Source organism: Diadema antillarum, unplaced genomic scaffold (assembly GCF_040938485.1).
Source record: "Diadema antillarum isolate AM-2024a unplaced genomic scaffold, OU_Dant_1.0 seq00000407_RagTag, whole genome shotgun sequence".
Taxonomy (NCBI): domain Eukaryota; kingdom Metazoa; phylum Echinodermata; class Echinoidea; order Diadematoida; family Diadematidae; genus Diadema; species Diadema antillarum.
This window is the reverse complement of record NW_027271395.1, coordinates 1,076,965-1,096,701: the sequence shown is the minus strand read 5'-3', so window position 1 is coordinate 1,096,701 and position 19,737 is coordinate 1,076,965. Positions and strand designations below refer to the sequence as shown.

Here is a 19,737-nt window from a genome sequence, read left to right as displayed (position 1 = left end):
AGTCTGACAAAAGTAGATCTAACACAGGGCTGCACACTAACCCATTTTTTCTACTGGTCCGGCCTGTCCATCGGACCAGTAAGTACCCAGTCTTTCCATTTTTTACTGGTCCATTCCTGAAAGAGTTACTGGTCCGACAGTGATTTTTACTGGTCAGGGACCGTCGGACCAGTGCCAGTGTGCAGCCTTGTCTAACATTTAACAAGTAAACGTTAGGCCTATCAAAAACCCTAATCTAAAGTACGGTACTGTACCAAGTTCTTGCACACATGCTTATCACGATTATGCCGAGTATTGGACCTGTGTCAGTGACTAGGTCGAACATGGGCCAAGCGGCCGGCCTTTGAAGAGCCAGCCGCCGAGGGCCGGCGCCGGCCGCCGAGTACATACGCTTGAAGTGCAAAGCCAGCTGCTGTGCGGCGCAGGCAAGGTCAACTAGTCGTAGGTACCACTTCCGAACGGTACCATCAACTAACTTGAAGCACCTACATTATTGGAAACAAACATACTGGTAATTTATACTTACTTTTAAAGTTGGGGATTTGGTCAACAAGACCCCATTGACGCAGCAAAAAAGCAACTTCGCTGTCCGCCATGCTTCGTGCTCTGTCGATGTCGCGTCGAAGTACAGTACAGACTACTACATTAAGTAGTTGGTATGCGCATGCATGCACGTGCGCGCGCAAGTGTAAAAATGACCCACCAGTCATCCGCGTGTGTCCTTTTTACACCTAACATAGCAATATCGCGACTGGGCTCGCCTGGTACAGTGTAAACAGCGAGAGTGTAAAATGCAGTTTACTCCGAGTTGAGTAAGATAATGGAGCAAACCTTACTCACGAAGAAGAGCAAAATGAAAGTATGTAAATATTGAGTAAAGAGGGGTAAAAAGAACGAGTTTGCTCAATAAAGGCGAATTTACCGCTGTTAAATGTTCAATCTTGCTCAATATTGAGCACTCTTGAGTTTACTTTAGCAAAATTTTACTCCATGGATTTAGAGTGTATCCTCTGTAGAATAACAGTTTAAAAAAAGGAGAGGGAGATGGGGATGGGGCGTGTGTGTGTGTGTGTGTGTGTGGGGGGGGGGGGGGGGGGGGGCTAGTGTGAAGCATTGCTATGCGATCGATGCTAGGAAAATTGCGTCCCGTGTAGCTTTGGCGCGTACAGAAGACATTCGCGACGGAAAAAAATCCGTGACCCGGTTATGTTACGTCAATTATCTCGTGACACGATCCATTAGCAAGCCCGGCATGACGGGACGAGTACGGGGAGGAATGCACTTTCGCCCGAGGGGGAATCGGCAAGACGACATTGTATTCCCGTCACAACAATGAGGGGATAATAGCTGTATCATGACGATCATTAGCCAAAGAAAAATGCAACAAACCATTACAATATTACCCCTGGTGAACGCCCTCGCACAAACAGACCTCGCTGTGGACGCCACGAACCCATAGAATCAATAGGTCAGGTAACCAAAGGTTTCAGGCATTGCCCCTGACAAAAGTTTGTAGCTGTCAGAAGGATATGCGATGATAAAAACTCTTTGTTGCGTGATTTACAGCGCAGGAACATTACGTTTTTTACGAGTTCGAATAATATATGCCGATTTTTCAACTCTACAGACGCGCTCTGTCACGCGTCCTTCATTGAGAAGGTTATAATAGCGTCGGCAGTGCGCGTTATTGGAGGGAAGAAAGAGAGAAAAAAGCCGCGAAAATCGAAGCCACTCCTTCCTCTGAGAAAAAGATAAAATAGCTCTCAATACAAAGAGATGGACAAATCAGACGATAACGACTTTATAGTAGTGACAAAATTAATTTTCGTGTATACAGAGATATCCCATTGGTAGGCAATATTTGGATGGACGAATAATATCTCGTGTAAATAGAGTCAGAAAGGTTTCGACATGAATGGATTGAAAGAAAGAGGGAGATGTAAGAAAGAGAAATGTGGAAAGATAAGTAGGGGAAGAGAGAGAGAGAGAGAGAGAGAGGGAGATAGAGAGGGAGAGGGAGGGAGAGAAAGTAAAGTGTTGAGATAGTCTAGGTGTCTCCGTTCTCCGTGAACAGGTAGAATATAGACCACTTTACCATGATCTACAGTGAGTAAAAAGCTTGAAGATTTTGCTGTGTGTTATTTTGTTCAAATAAAGTGCATTCAATGCGCAGTACGTCACAGAAAGTTTCAGCAAATGAACAGCCTGGTTAAACTTTGACTTTGTTTTGTTGTACGGGGGGAAAAGTACTTTGACTGGGCGGAAGTGAACTCCAAATCAACCACAAATCTCAGGGCATGCATTTAACATAAAGATCTATCAAAACATCGCTAAATCATTTCGCTTCAAAGCGCTTTCTCCATCGAAATAATCCCGACATGCCAGGCAAAGCGAGAGGTGATTCAACATTGTTCGCATCGATTAAATTGAAATGCCGTTGAAAAGAGAGAAGAAATACGCTCCAATCGAATTTTATATCATGTATTCCGGAGCTTCTAAATTATTGAAAGTTCTCCGTAAGCAAAACACAAGTCTCATCCGATGTAATTTTGAAATATATCAATATGAAGTATTCTATCAATTCCTCCTCTTTCATTCCCCCAAGTGGTATAATAACTTTGGCAGCGATAAATGCACTATACCTCGGATTACAATCGACAGTCAATCGCAATTGAGTGGTAGTAGAATAACTATTCGCGGGGAATATAACAATATGAAACGCATATTTGTATGTTTGAACGAAAGAGAAGGGAATATAAAATTCTTTTAAATGGACATGCGTCGTTTAGTAGCATTTGGATGGCGCCTGACGGTTAGTATGTCTAGGCTATTAGTCTGCCGCGGATCGCGTCCGGTATTTATGCTACTTCTCCGCCCCACTCCAACCAAACACGATATTGATGCTCTCGATGCCTTCGTCTTGTCGTAGGATAGGCAGCGTCGACGGGAGAAACGAGACGGGATGTCCTCGTACTTAATGAAAAGGTAGAAAAAAATCCCCAAACAAACTAGAAGTTCGACGAGAGAAGGAGATAGGGGAAAAAGGACACTTTCTTCTTTAGTCACGTTATTATGTTATCATACACAGCGAGATCAATTGTACGTTTGTGTTCATCTCAAGAAATTTCATCATTAGCCCCCAGCGTCTTCGGACGACATCGACGTGGCTCGTTAGATGGCGTTTTACTGCCGTTTATGTTTTGAATCATTGTCTGAAAAAAAAAATAGAAAAAAACGACACAACTGTCTCTGCAGAAAATTAGTATTTAACCGAGACTGTTCGGCACCATTCGACTGTTCAGTATATTTCCTTGTCCCGGAAATATACTTGTTGACACAATTATACCACGGAGCTCCATGATTATGCGTTACACTAAAATTAGATGGAGTTATTACATTCAAAAGAAAAAAAATGACAGTTCCGCAGCGAGAAAATTTGGATTACCGTTTTTTAATCTAGCATTATAAATTGTATTTGTATTTTTGTTTGTATCTTGGCGGAATATTTGTTGGAGGGCAGAACGATTTCTCCCTCTCGTCTCAGAGATGACAACTTATGGGTATGAATCTGTGAGACTACCCTGGTTGACTGGGTGGCGCACAAGGTCTGCGCTAGATCACGTGCTTGATATGGCAGGCTCCAAGGAGCTTAAGAGTGCACGTGTATCGGTGGACCTCGAAGATGCGTAGCCGATCGGGAAGCGGGAAGACACATCGAGGATGGCTTAACATTAATTTGACTCGATCCCCACCACCATCATAACGTCTGTTACTATCAGTAAGTATGACTCCGCCATCGCCGGGATTTTGACGGAGTGCGAAACCGTTAGTTTGGAGCCCTCCGGCGACCGGGCAATTTAGCGTGTGACCGTGAAGTTGCACTCTTAATTATTGTGGAGAAGTCTCCTTCTGGACGGCTAATAGTCATCAATGAACATTTCCCGTTTGTGACTTTCATTCGTCATACTTTTCATTTCTATGGTGGGACGGCTGTGCCTCTAGAACAAGAAAAAGTTCTGACTTTCGTTACCACTACCAGTCGTTCGTACAATCGCTGCCACCACATGTATTTGCTCTCATTGTAGCTGTTGCTGCTATTGCTACAACAGGATGTCTGTCGCCCTTGTGCTTCCGCATCCATGTGCTCTATATACAGAATTAACGATAACAAACGTGACTGCAACCAAGACCATCATTACTACTACTACTACTACTGCTGCTGCTGCTGTTGCTGCTGCTACCACTACTACTACTACTGCTGCTGCTACTACTACTACTATTACTGCTACTACTACCACTGATACCACAACTACTACACCTACTATTACTTTTAGCACTCCCACTTTTACTGATTCTACTATTGTTACTATTACTGCTACTTTCACAACCATTACTTCTATTAGTTCTTCTACTTCTACTTCTTCTACTTCTAACTCCCTCTAATTGCGCTACTGCTGCAACCACTGCTACTATACTTCTGTTACTACTATAGTACTACTATAACTACTACTATTAGTACTGCTACTACAACTACTAATACTCTTACTTCTTCGACTGCTGCTGATGCTACCACTGCCACTACATGTATTACTATTTTTTTTACTACTATTGCCTTTACCACTACTTCTACTTCTACTACTTCTACGTCTACTACTCCTAATTCTACTTCTACTGCTACTACTACTTTTACTTCTACTACTACTACTGCTGCTGCTACTACTACTACTAGTAGGCCCTACTACTACTTCTTCTACTACTATTTCTACAATTACTCGTACTAAAATATACTGTCGAGTCGGTATAGTTAACCACTATCAACTGAAATACCAATTCGTTATTTCACACAGCGCAAACTGCGACGAAATAATGATATGCACGCTCCACTCTCAGTTGATTGTAACATGCGGGCAGGCCAACTATAGCAATTCAACAACCAAAAGGAGATCGCTATTCGATTAGCGGCCACCCCTTCGCTCCTTTTTGTTTGCCACAATGCCTAAAACATATACCTAAACATCTGCTAGCTATCTTCCAATAGAACAACCTGACCCTTCGGTCGAATGTCGCGCAGCGCGCATGGCAGGGGGGTAATTGCGACCCCACCCCCACTGATCTTATGCCATATTTCCACTAAAACTTTGGTATAACGGTCACGTGATGTTTTGCCTTGATGGCCCCATCAGTTTTTCTAATATAAAAATGTATCTTTCCCAGCTTCTGTAGTCGTGGACCCCGTTCTCTCAGCCTTATTATATCGGCTTAATAATCACCAGTATAATCGTAGATATGTTATTATCATCACCATGACTATAAACGTCACCATCCCCATCATCACTATCATCACTATAATTACATAATCACATCGTCACCATCACCATTATCACCATCATCACCATTATCACCATCACCATCACCATCACCATCACCATCACCATCACCATCACCATCACCATCACCATCACCATCACCATCACCATCACCATCACCATCACCATCACCATCACCATCACCATCACCATCACCATCACCATCACCATCACCATCACCATCACCATCACCATCACCATCACCATCACCATCACCATCACCATCACCATCACCATCACCACCATCACCATCACCACCGCCACCAACATCACCACCACCACCACCACAACCATTATCATCATCATCACAATCTTTGTCGTCATAATTACGACTATCTTTATCGAGGCGCCATCTTCAGTCTCAATATAATTTCTCACCGTCATTTCCAGTCCTGTCGATCACAATTCTCACCACCGAAGGAATGCTGAGAAGTAAAACACAGGCCTGTATATCACGTTTCCATGGTTTCCTTTAAAAAAAAGTGGTGCTGGTTGAGGTGGTGACGGGGTGGGTTGGAGTGGGAGGTATCGAGGTCTGTTATCGCAGACCTGAACAACTGTGATGAAGTGTGCGAGGCTTTTACATCTTGTCGTTGGTTATCCCAGCGTGCACTTGATTGAATCACAATTGAATTGTAATGCGTGTCATAGGTGGCAATTTTGCTTACTGTGCACTGCGCCGGTTACGATACAGTGGTTCAGCTCGCTTTGTCTTTTTGACTTGTCGACGAGACAGTCGCTGAAATGACTTTCTCTCCCACCAAAGAGTTAAAAAAAAAGTTTTCTTAAACTTTGATGTCATCATTCCAAGTCTGTCACAACGCTCCCCGAGGATTTCCACCTTGCTTTCACTGCCAAGTTTTTATCGTCGTTTTCGAAATCGGGAATATTCCGACAACGCCTTCAACAACTTGAAGGACAAAAGTCACTAACCTACCGCATTGACCATTTCGAGCTCAACCATTGAAATGTGTGAGAAAATATTAAAACAGTTTGTTGGGCATGTATTCCTCTCTGTTTCAACAATTATTTAGTAAAAACAACAACAACAACAACAACAACAACAACAACAACAACAACAAACAACCCAACAACCCCCAAACACCCCAATAAGAAAACCAAAACCGCCATGAAGAAGACGAATTCGGCCCCTTTGTGGTTGTTCCCAACCGACAACCGCTAGGTCACAACTTTCACTTCGTAGTTGTGGTGTTTTAGGCTGCCTGATGTAGCAGACGCCATTAGTTGTCTGCACGGCGCACCAGGCGTCAAGAAGTAGAATTGGAATTCATACGTCATCATTAATTCTTTCCTCTCTTTCAAACTGGCATGGCTGTTAATCGGCATTTCATTAACAAACGATGAAAATGCAGAAGTTACATTTGTATTTAACAATGCATGCTAAGTTTGCAGTAAATCGAGATCGATGATCACGCAGATGAGGAGACATAGGAAAAGACAACTAAACTAACTAAAAAGCACACTAACGAACGATATAGGAAACAGAAGAAGATACGAATATATGGAAGATAGATAAATAGATAGATAGGTATATAATATATAGTGAGAGAAAGAGAGAGAGAGAGAGATAGAGGGAAGATGTTGGATTAGATGAAGAGAACTGCCTTGATTTGATGTCGCGACGACAGTCTAAGGTTATAGACGAGAAAGGAAGTGTCATCGCTGACCTTTCATTAACGCATCGACCCCCGATCATGAGATTAGGTTTTTAATGTCCTCCTCCTCAGTACTCGAAACATATTACTACAGTAGTATATAAGGGTGCCGTTTTCCGCTCGGCAAATCTTCTTAAGTAGGCTTCAGACGAGAAGGATGATGAATAACCGAATCGCGAGCGTCCGCGAATTATTCCAAACCTACATCTTTTAGGCACACACACAAAACACATAGTACACAAATACACACATAATATTCCCTCTGCAGGTTCCCCGTGCTCGATCACCTCCCCCCCCCCACCACACATACACACACACTCTCCTCCCCTCCATAAGAATGAAATTCGAGACGAGAATGTTCAAGAATTAGGTCAAAGCTCAGTACATTGTCGTCTCGGAGGCTACTCCGTCAAGGGAACGCAAATCGATCGAACACAAGTTGAGGAATAAGTCAAAGCCACAGCCGCGGCTGAAGATGAACCACTGAAGCCCCGAGTGAACGAGGCTAATTGGTAATTACCTCCGGACTCTGTCTGGTCTTCTTCGAACGTTCCTTTTTTCGGCAAATTTGGAGTAAAACTGGACCATTTTTCGGAGACTTTGGTGTAATTATTTCGCATAATTGCATCGTCGCCCTCAAGAGTGTATTCCCTTTCAAAAAAATGAGTCAGCTATTTGTCAGCTTTGATATATTTTGGAGATTTTTTTTTTCTTTCCACAGATAATCGTCGCAGCTGTGCGATTCGGAAGACATCCACAAATCCTCTTTTTTTTACGCTATTAAGAGTCCTCTCGTTAAATCTTTCATTTCTCTTCTTGATTTTTTTTCCATGCTTTCGTACAAAAAAATAATACCAGCCTTTCTTCCTATCTATCTGTCTGTCTCTCTCCTACCCAATATGTCTACGTGCTTATTTTTTACTATCGCCATCTTTAAAGATTCGATGCTTCTTCAAGTTGAACTGAAGTCATAACTTCGGTACGACATTCACGCAGCCAGCTCCTGTGCCGCTGCTTTGCGCGCACCGTTTTTGTGTAATTAAGTCATTTCCGCGGCGTAGAACTGGCGGCTGTTACAGGCGACTCTGATCCCAATGGCATGGAAATGGCAGTCATCGTTTGCTTAAAAAATTCTGTATTTTCTTGGCATAATTACTATCAATTCCCTCTCCTCTTCTCTCATGTTCTCGCTCGGCTAGCAACCAGCCAACAGTTCTCTTCTCTCCCTCTCTCCCTCTCTTTAATTTTTTTCTCTCTCCCTTTCCGTCCCCACGTCCGATCGGCAAGTGTCGTCCGAAACACTGGAGGCGGAAGAAATCAAATTCCAGAGTTTGACTCATCGAACCCAACCGACATATGATATGATAATGTGACAAAAACTAGATCCAGTCCAATGTATTGCAACCTCACTTTACGTTTATGTGTGTGTATTTGTATGTATGTATGTATGTATGTATGTATGTATGTATGTATGTATTTATCCATTTATTCATTCATTCATTCATTCATTCATTCATTCATTCATTCATTCATTCATTCATTCATTCATTCATTCATTCATTCGTTCATTCATTTACTTATCATTATTTTTGTTATTATCTCTTTTATTTTTTTTTCTTTAGTGAGCGTATGGCAAAAAGCTACACACGACGTGTCACGGCGAAAAGTTCACACTTGTAACATAATTATTATAGATTATTGTCATAGCACTGCCGAAATTGTATCACAATAAGTTGACAGTTCTTCTAACTTCCTTAGTATAAAGTTGTCATTCAATCTATCTGAAAAAGTAGACTGAAATGTAAGACGAGACCATAAAGTAATCGGAAAAGATGCTTGCTCCCCTTGCCATCTTCAAATGTATTCGTACGACTCAGATTTCATCACGAAATAGGCCTACTTGTCCAGACGCCATACAAAATAATGCAATCACGAATACACTTTAGACCTATATCAAATATGGTAAATTCTGAAGAGAAAAGAAAAGGACCACCCAAAACAATGACAACACCCAAAGACTCATGTTTGCAAACTCTTCTAACCAAAGAACGATCTGCAACCCAACAAACGCCAAAACAAGCTAACACCAAGTCAACAAACACCAGACTAACAAACAGACAAATCTAATGGCTTCATCAACCAATTACTGACTTGCCGAACAGACATTTCTTTCTACAGGTTTTTCGTTCTACAGTATATGCTCGATTTTAGTCAGAATTTTTCCCGTACCTAAACTTCCGCGTTCGCTGGCCGCCACGAATTTTCCTTTCTAAAAATGAACGTAAACCAAGATGGTTTGTGGAGTTCACACGTACCATGCTTGTGGTAAGATCATTCAACTTTTGTCTGACTGTCATAGGAATACATCTGCAAAGTGTTCGTCTGACGTGGACACAAACGTCTGAACACCAGACTAATTCGACGTAGACCTTGAGCTACGTTCGAAAGTGCATTCACCTCGGCACCAAGTGTACGACGCGCCTAATGGGAAACATATTTCACTCGTTCACGGACAACACACAAAATACATCACAGTTGGGACTAAGCGCCTGTGTCTGGGTTTGCTGTCTCGTTCTCGTAGTCTCCGGGAGCCGACGGTGTTTCTCTTAACAAACATCAGCCTTTAGTTCATCAGCTTAGAGTTCTCCCCTATGTAATACAAGTCATCTTAGGCTCAATGCCCTTTTGATGGTCACGTCACTCCTCAATGTTTTTGGTGTAAAACTGAACTGTCTACTCCATATGAAAACTAAAGAAAACGACGAAAAAGTTCAGATGTTAACGTAGTAGCCCCGGACTCCGGCTTCACGAACTCGCGAGGCAAGTCTACGCTAAGTAGCTGCGTCAGTATGACGACGGAAATATCGTTATTAATTGCGATCGCGAGAAACATTCATCGCACCGAAGACAATATACACGACTACTGTCGCTGGGGAGGAGGAAGAGGAAAAGAAAAAAAAATAGAGGGAGAGAAAGAGTTTAATTCCATTTTTGCCACACAAGACAGACATCGTGTAAGCTTTCTGGAGCCGAATGCCTGTGACAGAGCTTGGCAGACTGAGACAATAAACTCGGATCCCCCATGGGCTCATCTTTTAACTAAAATTCATTTCGGCTGTTTGCAGCGACATCTTTTGTTTCTCCTTCCCCGTCGATGCGGGGAGGGAGGAGGAAAGACGGAGGGTCTGAGTGAATGGACTTTGGGTGGCGTCGTCAGGAACAGAACTTCGAATTCGATGAGGACAAAAACCATTAGATCACAATCAAACCATCAATGTTTACAGGCAACAAGTATAAATCATGAATATTTTCCTCTGTCAAAAGTAGTTAGACAGAGTGCACTCCATTTTATGTATTTATTTTCCTCATTTTGGAGGCTGGTTATATTGCGTGGGAACGGACATCGAGAGTTTGCCCGGAAGACCGTCGGAGGGGCAGGGGGGGGGGGAAAGGGGGGTGGGGGTGTGGATTAGTACGAACATTGAACAAATGCAAGCCCTCACTGCGATTAAAGCAGTTGATTCCGTGTCTTCTTATTATACCAGTGGCTGCCACACGGACCTCGCTAGGACAGAAAAACGAAGTAGAGAAAACTTGCTGTTAACTTGGCAGAAAGTTGATTCACCGAGTGTCTTTGTTAGACAGCTGTTGGCTACCTGATAGCAACAGCTTGGTACACAATAATTATGAGACATGAACATCATGTTGTACATGGGAATTAGTCTTTCTTCCGTTCTCTTTGAATCAAAGGTTCCAGTTATCAAAACACTATCAAAATCATACAAATAGTCTACAGTAGTTCACCAACAGTTTTCATAACCGAAGACAGTGGACAGGTGCTCCAGACTCATACCCCTTTCTGTGCCAAGAACTTTGGACAGTGCGTACAATGCTATGTGGGTTTCTATGCCAATCCGTACTCAAAGCAAACAAAGGGTTAATACAGTAATTAAAGATCCAAGGATACGAACCACGGCCTTTCGGACATTCCTTCGGCATAATGATGTACCCATGAACTCAATTAATTGTGCCCTTCATGGCACAACCTGTATTGATGGGGGTAGACCTGGGTTTGCTATAGGAAAATAGTGATGCAGCGCCCCTGTCGGAAAACAGTGCTAACGCTGAAGAGACTACCATTTCTACAATCTTATATAGGATCCTAATAACTATGTCATGACCCATTTCCTTTAATCCACCTGTTTTCCCAAGTTCATTGTGCACGTCAATTGTTTCGCAGGCTGGCTGTTCAAGGAGTTTGGGCTGTTATGGTTCACGTAACGCACTTCGTAAAATCAGGGAGGTGAAACCTCTTCCACCTCCGTGGTGAAATCAAGTCTCTATAGAGTTTCCCGTATTTCTCGTCCCCTCCGCCGCCATCCGAAAAGTGGAAAGCCTTTTCAATAATTATATAGTGTACAAATCTATGTAAATCATCCTGTATCTTGATTCCTTCTTCAACCAACCATATCAGCAGTAACAAAATTCATTACCTTGCAGAGAGATGGAATTGGTATTACACATCTCAACTTTTCAGCAACGAGAGAGCTGGTAGGATCTTTGGTTTATATAATATTCTTGATGACTCATCCTGTTTGGTGTGTGAGCACGGCTTAACCGTATATATCCTTTATCTCCTTTTATATTTCTCTTTTGTTTTTCATCCAGGATGTACGTTCGGAGCAGAGTTCTACAACTTGGAAGACGAGTGGCATCCGAACCTTGGGGACCCGTTCGGAGAAATGGTTTGCGTCATCTGCCAGTGTCTTCCGGTAAGTCAGCTGATTTTTACCAAAATTTGAAAATCCGTTACAATTAATGAACATGATTGCGTTGGCCGAATAAGAGACGAACTTGATGTGAGCAAGCAAACAACGTATCAAGTAGACCCAAGGATATAACAGCTGCGAGAATAAGAACATACGGACATAATATACTCTCAATAAGTGTGCGATATGTTTCTCTCTCTCTCTCGGAATTCCCGCATCGGGGGAAAAACAGAAAAAGAGATGAATATAGAACAATGCAGCTTGCGGTCAGACGCATTATTTGAACTTGGAACTGTGCGCTGGAAAGGATAGGGGCCTAGTTATCCTCATGAATAGATCAATACATAGATAGAGAAGTAAAATGAATGAATGAATGAATAAATAAATAAATGCGCATGTATTTGTAAAGAGAGGGGAGGGGGAGGGGGAGCATTTAATGCAGTGAACGTGGTGAAAGGTCCAACGCAACCCTTGGCGCTGCTGTAGTGATCGTAATACATATCGGATGAATGTCCTCAACTGACCAGCCTGCTCTTTTCTCTATATGTAGCTCGACATTCCAGGGACTGCACAGGGTAGTTCTTGACATCATATTGGTAAAAATACCTCCATTTGATGACTTGTCGCAAATGTTCGTTCCTTCAGTTGCGATGCTGACAGTATTTGAAGACATTCCATTTCATCACGGATTAGAAAACTGTTCATGTTTCCAAAAAGACCTGCCAACCAAAGGAGAGGAGAGGGAAAAAGAGAACCTAGTGACCTTTTGACCTCCTCACTTGAACTTTTAATCAAGTTCAAAATCGTGCATGCCCGAACGCCTTCTTAATGTTCCGTTCGGGTTTCCTCATTTCCAATCATAATTTTTCTCTCCGCGAGTCAAGTTTGTTACGTGGGAAACAATTTCCTGGGCTTTCTATTATGAGCCTTGCGCCAATATACTGACTACAACTAGGCTCGTGCATGCATGTGTTTCCAGCATTACATGAAGAACGGTGATCATATTTTCATTTATTACACTTGAAACCAACGTTCAGGAACAGCGAAAACGACCGAAGTGGGTATAGTCTGGAATGTTACTTATCGAACAATCGTAGTTAATATCTGTTTGAATAACATTTAACTTTGGGTATATCATTTATACATTTACACTGATTTAATAAAATCACGTCCAACAGAGGGGAATAGAGTGAAAGGAGGGAGAAATGACCAAGGTATAAATATATACAAAGTAGAGAAAGAAGAACCAGGGCTGACGTCGGCAATTGTCTCGTAACGCCTCACGCCCATTTTTTTTTTCCGACCGTACAAGAGCTTGCCGAGATATATTTCTGATTTTGCTTATATCTCGGTATAAATCCACAGCTGAAATTTGTGATTTTACTTTTTTTGTGGTAAGAAATGCTGGAAAATGTAACCAATATGGCAGACGTTGACGCTACAAGGATATTTTGACGCTAATTGTGAGAAACTCTGCAAACGTACTGCTCGTGAACTGCCTCTCCCATTATAGGGCATCAAAGAGGATCCAAATTTGAAACAGAACCGGAGAAGATTTCGCTAAAAACACTTGAAATCGGGTTATAATGATGATGATGATGATGATAATAATAATAATAGTAATAATAATGATAATAATAATAATGATAATAATAATACTAAAAATAATAATAACAATACAGACTTATGTAATTTACAAATTAGACTTTCACTTTCAAGTAATTTGCAAATTAGTCTGTGACTTTCATACTTTATTAATTAATTTGTCTTTGTCCTTTCCACCTAGATCTTCATCACCCCTCCGTTTTTTTTTCTATCATCATCCATGCCTTGTATCATCTTTTAGACACCGACACACGCAGCCAATCAGTGCACAGACCGATTGCATACAAATATAAAACTTTCGTCCTATAAATGTGAACGCACGTTATCCCTGGATACGCGCTCGTCCCTTGACGACCGTCAACGACTACTTATATGGCGCACGCGCAAAAAAAAAAGCAACAACGACAATCCTAAAACACGTGTGAGAGGTATTCTGTCAGACGGCGCATTTTCCCCTTATTACATTTTTTTTTCTTATTTCAGCGCTCACTAGGAGGAGAATGGATTTAACAACAAGAAAATCGGAAGCCCGGAATTGTATTGCTTCCTTTTTGGCGATTCACCTTTCCCCGTATTCTCCGCTTCTCTCTCGCTTTTGATGTAATCTTCTTCCATATTCTCTTGCTGCTTAGACTGCTCGGAAGATTATGAGTTAAATCAGGGAGTTCTCTCCCACCTCCCTGGTTAAATCGATATGCCGGCACAATGCGAAGAATGGGAACATGACAGGTTTCAAACGTTTTCACATCTGAAGGAGACCGATGCCCACTTCTTGGTTGACGCGGCAACAAAACGAAACAAAATCCAAACATTAATTGTCTGGGCGCTGTCTTCGCCATTCCTCCCCCCTTTTTTTTCTAGATTTACTTATTTCTGAATTAAGAAACGTTCCTTTCACTACGAGTTCCTTTTGTAGTCTGCAGTGGATTTTGAATGGGATAAGTCAAGATAAGAACTGCCGGAGTTAAGGACAGCAATTGGGCACGCTGGTGCATCACGCGTTGGTACATCTCTGTTTGAATAGTTCCTATGGTTTCTTGCACCAAAACAGTGATTAGCACCAGACTTAGACATCAAAAATAGACCCAGTCCTATTTGGATTCCCCACACTAATGATATTTGGCGGAGAAAAAAAAGAAGAAAAGACAGAAAGAAAGAAGGTTATGAACTGTCGTTCACTTTCAATACGTTGCCTGATTGGTGGAGAGTGCCACACGGTGAATGCTGTCGTGTCCATGCGCGCGAATTTGTGAGGCGTTATTGAGCATAAAAAAGAGTGGGAAAATAGGCCTACTTAGAATTCATAAGTGCAGTTCAGTCTGCATTCCCTCAATGTTATAATCGAGCGCACACCGATCAAATTATCGGTAGTCATTTTTCTGATACGTATTGACCCTGACTCTCCGGATAAAATTGAGGTGATCATCAGCTGTCATTCTTTGATCCTCCTCCACACTAAAACAAGAAGAAAGTGAGGAAACAATTTGCAGCTCTGTGACACTTTCAATCGTTCTAGAGATGAACCACATTCTTCTCACCCATAAAGGGGCGCGCTGAAGACTTGCCCGATACCATGACTTTGAGATGACCCCCATGCGAGGTTCGAGCGATTCCCGCCAAGAATACGTCTCTGAATGTCACTCTGCAGCCAGCCCTCGCTGTCGTCTGTCTCATCCATTGTCTCTGAAGATGTTCGATCGTATTTGAGGTGTCCTCCTCTCATTCTTTGTCCCCTTCTCGAGGCGACTGCAACCTCTAGAAGCCCACACCTGCGCGGTGATCCGGGGCTATATCTCTTGGCCTCCGAATTACGCTGGGCAAACACGGGACGTAAAAGGACATGGCCAATAGACATTCCTCCTTATCCCCTCCCATTCAACAACTTTCTGCCATGCCACACTCGACAAACATTTGACACCTATGTGCAGTTCGCTCGATGCTCACCTCCTTTTGTCGCCGCCCTTGTACAACCATAAACCCTAAACTTGCCAACTCTGTGCACAACGAAATGTACCCTGGTGTATTTCAGCTTCATCTGCTGTCTGCTTGTCTTTCAGTGAAGGCAAAATGCAACAAACACGATTACCAGAATGAGCAAAAGATCTCAAAGAAAATCCAGTCAGTTTTACTTATCGCAAGAGAACTCAAGGTACATGGATGTTGTCAAGAATGTGAAATTATCTCGCTCAAAAAGAAAAAGAAAAAGAGGAAGAGCAAAGAAGTAAAATCTCACGTCACCAACCCGATAAGATTGATCCCAATATTAAGACGAAGTAATAACCGTTCTAGACCCAATATGCGTGGATATATGTTGAAAGAAATCACGCATTTTCCGTTGGCATTGGGTAAAAACATATCGAAATCAAATCTTAAATTCCACGCATTAAAAAAAAAACCGAAAAAAAAACACCGAGAATTGTCGGCAAGTAGGTTTCGAGACGGCTCGGGAGAGAATTTTGCTTGGAGCCTTCCAACACGCGATTGTTGAATTTCTTGCATCAGTGGCAAAGTCTCAGTGCTTTCAAAAAGAAAAGTTCTCTCTTAGGCTTGAAACCGTTGAGAATGTCCCTACCTCGGGTCTTTACAGACCCGGTGACGGAAGCAAACTCAGTGGGAATGTCAGACGTCATTAAGAATGAATGGTAACCTCTTAACGTTCAGAAGCACTTGAAAGTATAAACTAGGTATACGGTATATGCCTCGGCTTTATGGTTAGTGTAAGTGCGCTTTGTGGGCTATAGATCGTTGCTACACTGGCATCCACGTCTTGTGCGAAGACACTAGCTCGTTGGGGACAATTTGATTTTGTCCTTCCTCCGTTACTTTTCAATAAGCCTTTTCAGACACGTAGCATACATCATGTGCTGTAAGGTGTTTGAATAATAAATATATGCAGTGTGTCATGCGTCATGACATACTTGTAGTAACAGAAGTATGTCGAGCTACCGGATCTGATTCTAGATTTCAAGAATCACATGGCTGTTTTATCTCCAGAGAATCAGATCGTAAACAGGAGCAATTAAGTTCAATCCTGATAAGAGAGTTTAAAGAGGATCTAATTCATAGTGTCATGATTTCGTTGAATTTCCAACCATTGAAGACTCACACTTTGAAGTAATTTCCCGTAATCAAGCCGATGGTGCCCGCACCCATCTCAAACTCTTTCAAAAACACGTCCATACCCACTTCCCATCGTGCTTCTCGTGAATTTTGCTGCATTCTCTGAACATTACGTGTATAAATATACATGCATGATATGCAGACAGAACATTCCATCAATCGGCAACGCCATAAATGGAAGCCGGAAATTTTTCACGGCTCCTGGCGCAGACGACGCGTCCGTTCCCGCCAGTTCTTGTCTGCCGCTTAGCTGAGACTGGTGCAGGGACCACATCACGCTTGTCACCACGCGTGGCTATGGTTGCTAATAGCTGCTAATTAATGTGTTGACACATATAGAAAGTATACACATACAAAACAAGCACACACGAATGCACAAATACGCAAACGAACACACACTCAGGTGAAAAAAAAAAAATCAAAACCAACACAGTAGGTTACCTCATGCTACAAGCAAAAGCGAAGCGTAACCCTTCTCCCTCTGGACTAATGAGGTCAATTACACTATTTATTTGTCCATACGAGGATCTCGTTACGAGCTCTTTAAGTCACCTGTCCATATTTTAGGGTTTGGGGTATTCATATACAAAACTTTGAATTCAGCTTGATGTTGCATTTGCTATCAATATGATGTGCAACCTCAGTCAAGGTTTGCAATCTTAAGGAACAACCGCAGTTATGAAGTTCACTTTGCAAATAGCAACAAATCCCCATTGAGCAAAATGTTTTGGAATTAATGTGGATGTATTACCAAATCGATGTATAGAATGATATCTCAGCCGTCTCGCGAGTGCACCCCTCGTTAGCTGCACCTGTACGAGATGCTTCAAATCCCATATCGGCGTATGTATTCACCCATTTAAGAATCTCCCGACTTTCTTTATCATTTCAACCGATAATGACTGTACGAAACACGCCATCCTCGTCATCGAGGATGGGGAATGGATGTGTCAAGCGAGATCTTTACCGTTTATTCTCATGAGGTGTAGACAGATAATGCATTATAGTGCGTACAAACGCTGATGCTAATGTTTCAGCAATGTGGAACAGAGATAGGGTTTAAGGTTTTGGGTGGTATTTAAAGACTTAATCAATACTGGGGGGGGGGGGGATCGAGGAACGGACGGATGGGAGGCTGCCACCGACGGTATGGTTTCAAACGAGGGATGGAAGCACCTTGTGTTGTCGAATGCAGTGGAATGCCAGCCACTTTGAGCTAAAAAATATTGAATAGGTCATCACCTCGAAAGCAAGTAATAGCATAGTAGTACCTGTAGTAGTAGTAGTAGTAGTAGTAGTAGTAGTAGTAGTAGTAGTAGTAGTAGTAGTAGTAGTGGTAGTAGTAGTAGTAGTAGTAGTAGTAGTAGTAGTAGTTGTTGTTGTTGTTGTAGTAGTAGTAGTAGTAGTAGTAGTAGTTGTAGTAGTAGCAGTAGTAGTAGTAGTAGTAGTAGTTGTTGTAGTAACGCACTACTACTACTACTACTACTACTACTACTACTACTACAGTATCACGTGACTTAATAGTTCAGCCAAGCTAGAGAGCAATGAGAAAGCAAAAAAGAAGGAAAGAGAGTAGAATTGGACATTAAAGGACAAGTTCACCTTCATAAACATAAGGATTGAGAGAATGTAGCAATATTAGTAGAACACATCATTGAAAGTTTGAGGAAAATCAGACAATCCGTTCAAAAGTTATGAATTTTTGAAGTTTTTGTGCAGTAACCGCTGGATGAGAAGACTACTGCAGTGGCCGAATAACTTAGATGTCACATGCGTACAACAATATAAGGAAAATATAAAGAGAATTTCACAAAATTCCATCTTTTGAAAAAAGTACACATTCCCCTGACTCGTTACCGACAAATGTTATGGGTAATATTATTCCCCCTGCCTTTAGAAAGAGGCTAGTCAAGTGCTCTTATATTATGCGAAAAAAGTGAAAATATGTTGAATTTTCTTTTACATTTTCTTTATACTGTTGTACGCATATGACTCACAAGCTGTAGTAGTCTCCTCATCCAGCGGTTCCAACACAAAAATTTTAAAAATTCATCACTTTTGCATCGATTGTCCAATTTTCCTCAAACTTTCACTGATGTGTTCTACTAATATTGTTGCATTCTCTCATACCTTAGGTTTATGAAGGTGAACTTGTCCTTTAAAAAAAAACTACCTTTGATTTTGGAAACGCAATATAGGGTAACATGACAGCCGATGGGCAACTCAAACATTCGCCTTGGTCTTGAGTTGTGTAGTTACGGCGTCTTTGACGTAACTCCTCTTGTTTCCTCTGTCTTTCAGATATTGCATGAGTGTCATTTGTCTTGAATAGAAAAAAAAATGTATTGCCAAATAATATCTCTAGAATGCCATCATAGGGATGTGAACGCAGAATGAATCTTTTGCTCAACAGGTAGCGGCCTTATATCAGTCGTATAACCTGCGCAATATCAAGATACATCGCGTGTACACGGCGCCAAGTTGAGGCACTGGATTTTCAACGATTAGGAGAGAGAGGGGAGGGGAGGGGGGGGGGGGAATTCACATAAAGTTCGTCTTTGAAGTCATTGGTAAATCTGGTTTACTAACCATATATGCTAACGACGTGGAAACAGCTACTTGTAGAAGCCAAGGACGGAGGGGGTTGTTTCCCCACACCCTTGGGGGTGTGACCCCACTTCAGACGATGCTCAGCGGCGTTGACATCCAACTGTAAACCAGCCTCTTCAACTTGTCTGTAAATCTCTTAACGCTAACGTAAACAAGTTTGTAAAGGGCGTCAGATGTAATAAATCGGGACCTTTCTTGGCAGCGAAATTCAAGTGTAACGAAAAAAAAAAAAAACCGACGCTTGCCTCCTTCATTGCGGAAGTTCAAAGACTATGTATGATACGATTATTTGAGATGAAGTGTTGATATAACGAATTCATGATTTACGAGTCGCGCGTGTGGGCATCCAATGAAGTACTCTCATGGAATATCAGACGCGATAACGCCAAATCATTTATAAAGGGAATGCCGGGGGGAAATAACACGTTCTCTAAAAGACCTCTGTGGTCATTTTCTTGGTGAAGTGTCACAGCTTCGCTGGTTTTTGATATGGAGATGCACTTTTGAAAAGCGATTTTCTGGAATGCCATCACGCTTGTCTTCCAGGGATGGTGGCGCTGGCGGAAAAAGTGCGAGTGTGACAAGTCTCCG

General features: G+C 42.0%; 1 protein-coding gene across 1 annotated transcript in view; it reads left to right on the top strand.

Annotated features, from left to right (window-relative positions):
• The window catches only part of LOC139732266 (chordin-like), an 87,846-nt gene that overhangs the window by 33,827 nt on the left and 34,282 nt on the right, over positions 1–19,737 (top strand). The window contains exon 2 of the mRNA XM_071643138.1: positions 11,711–11,814. Coding sequence (XP_071499239.1) covers positions 11,711–11,814 — 104 coding nt within the window. The remainder of the gene's footprint in view (positions 1–11,710; positions 11,815–19,737) is intronic.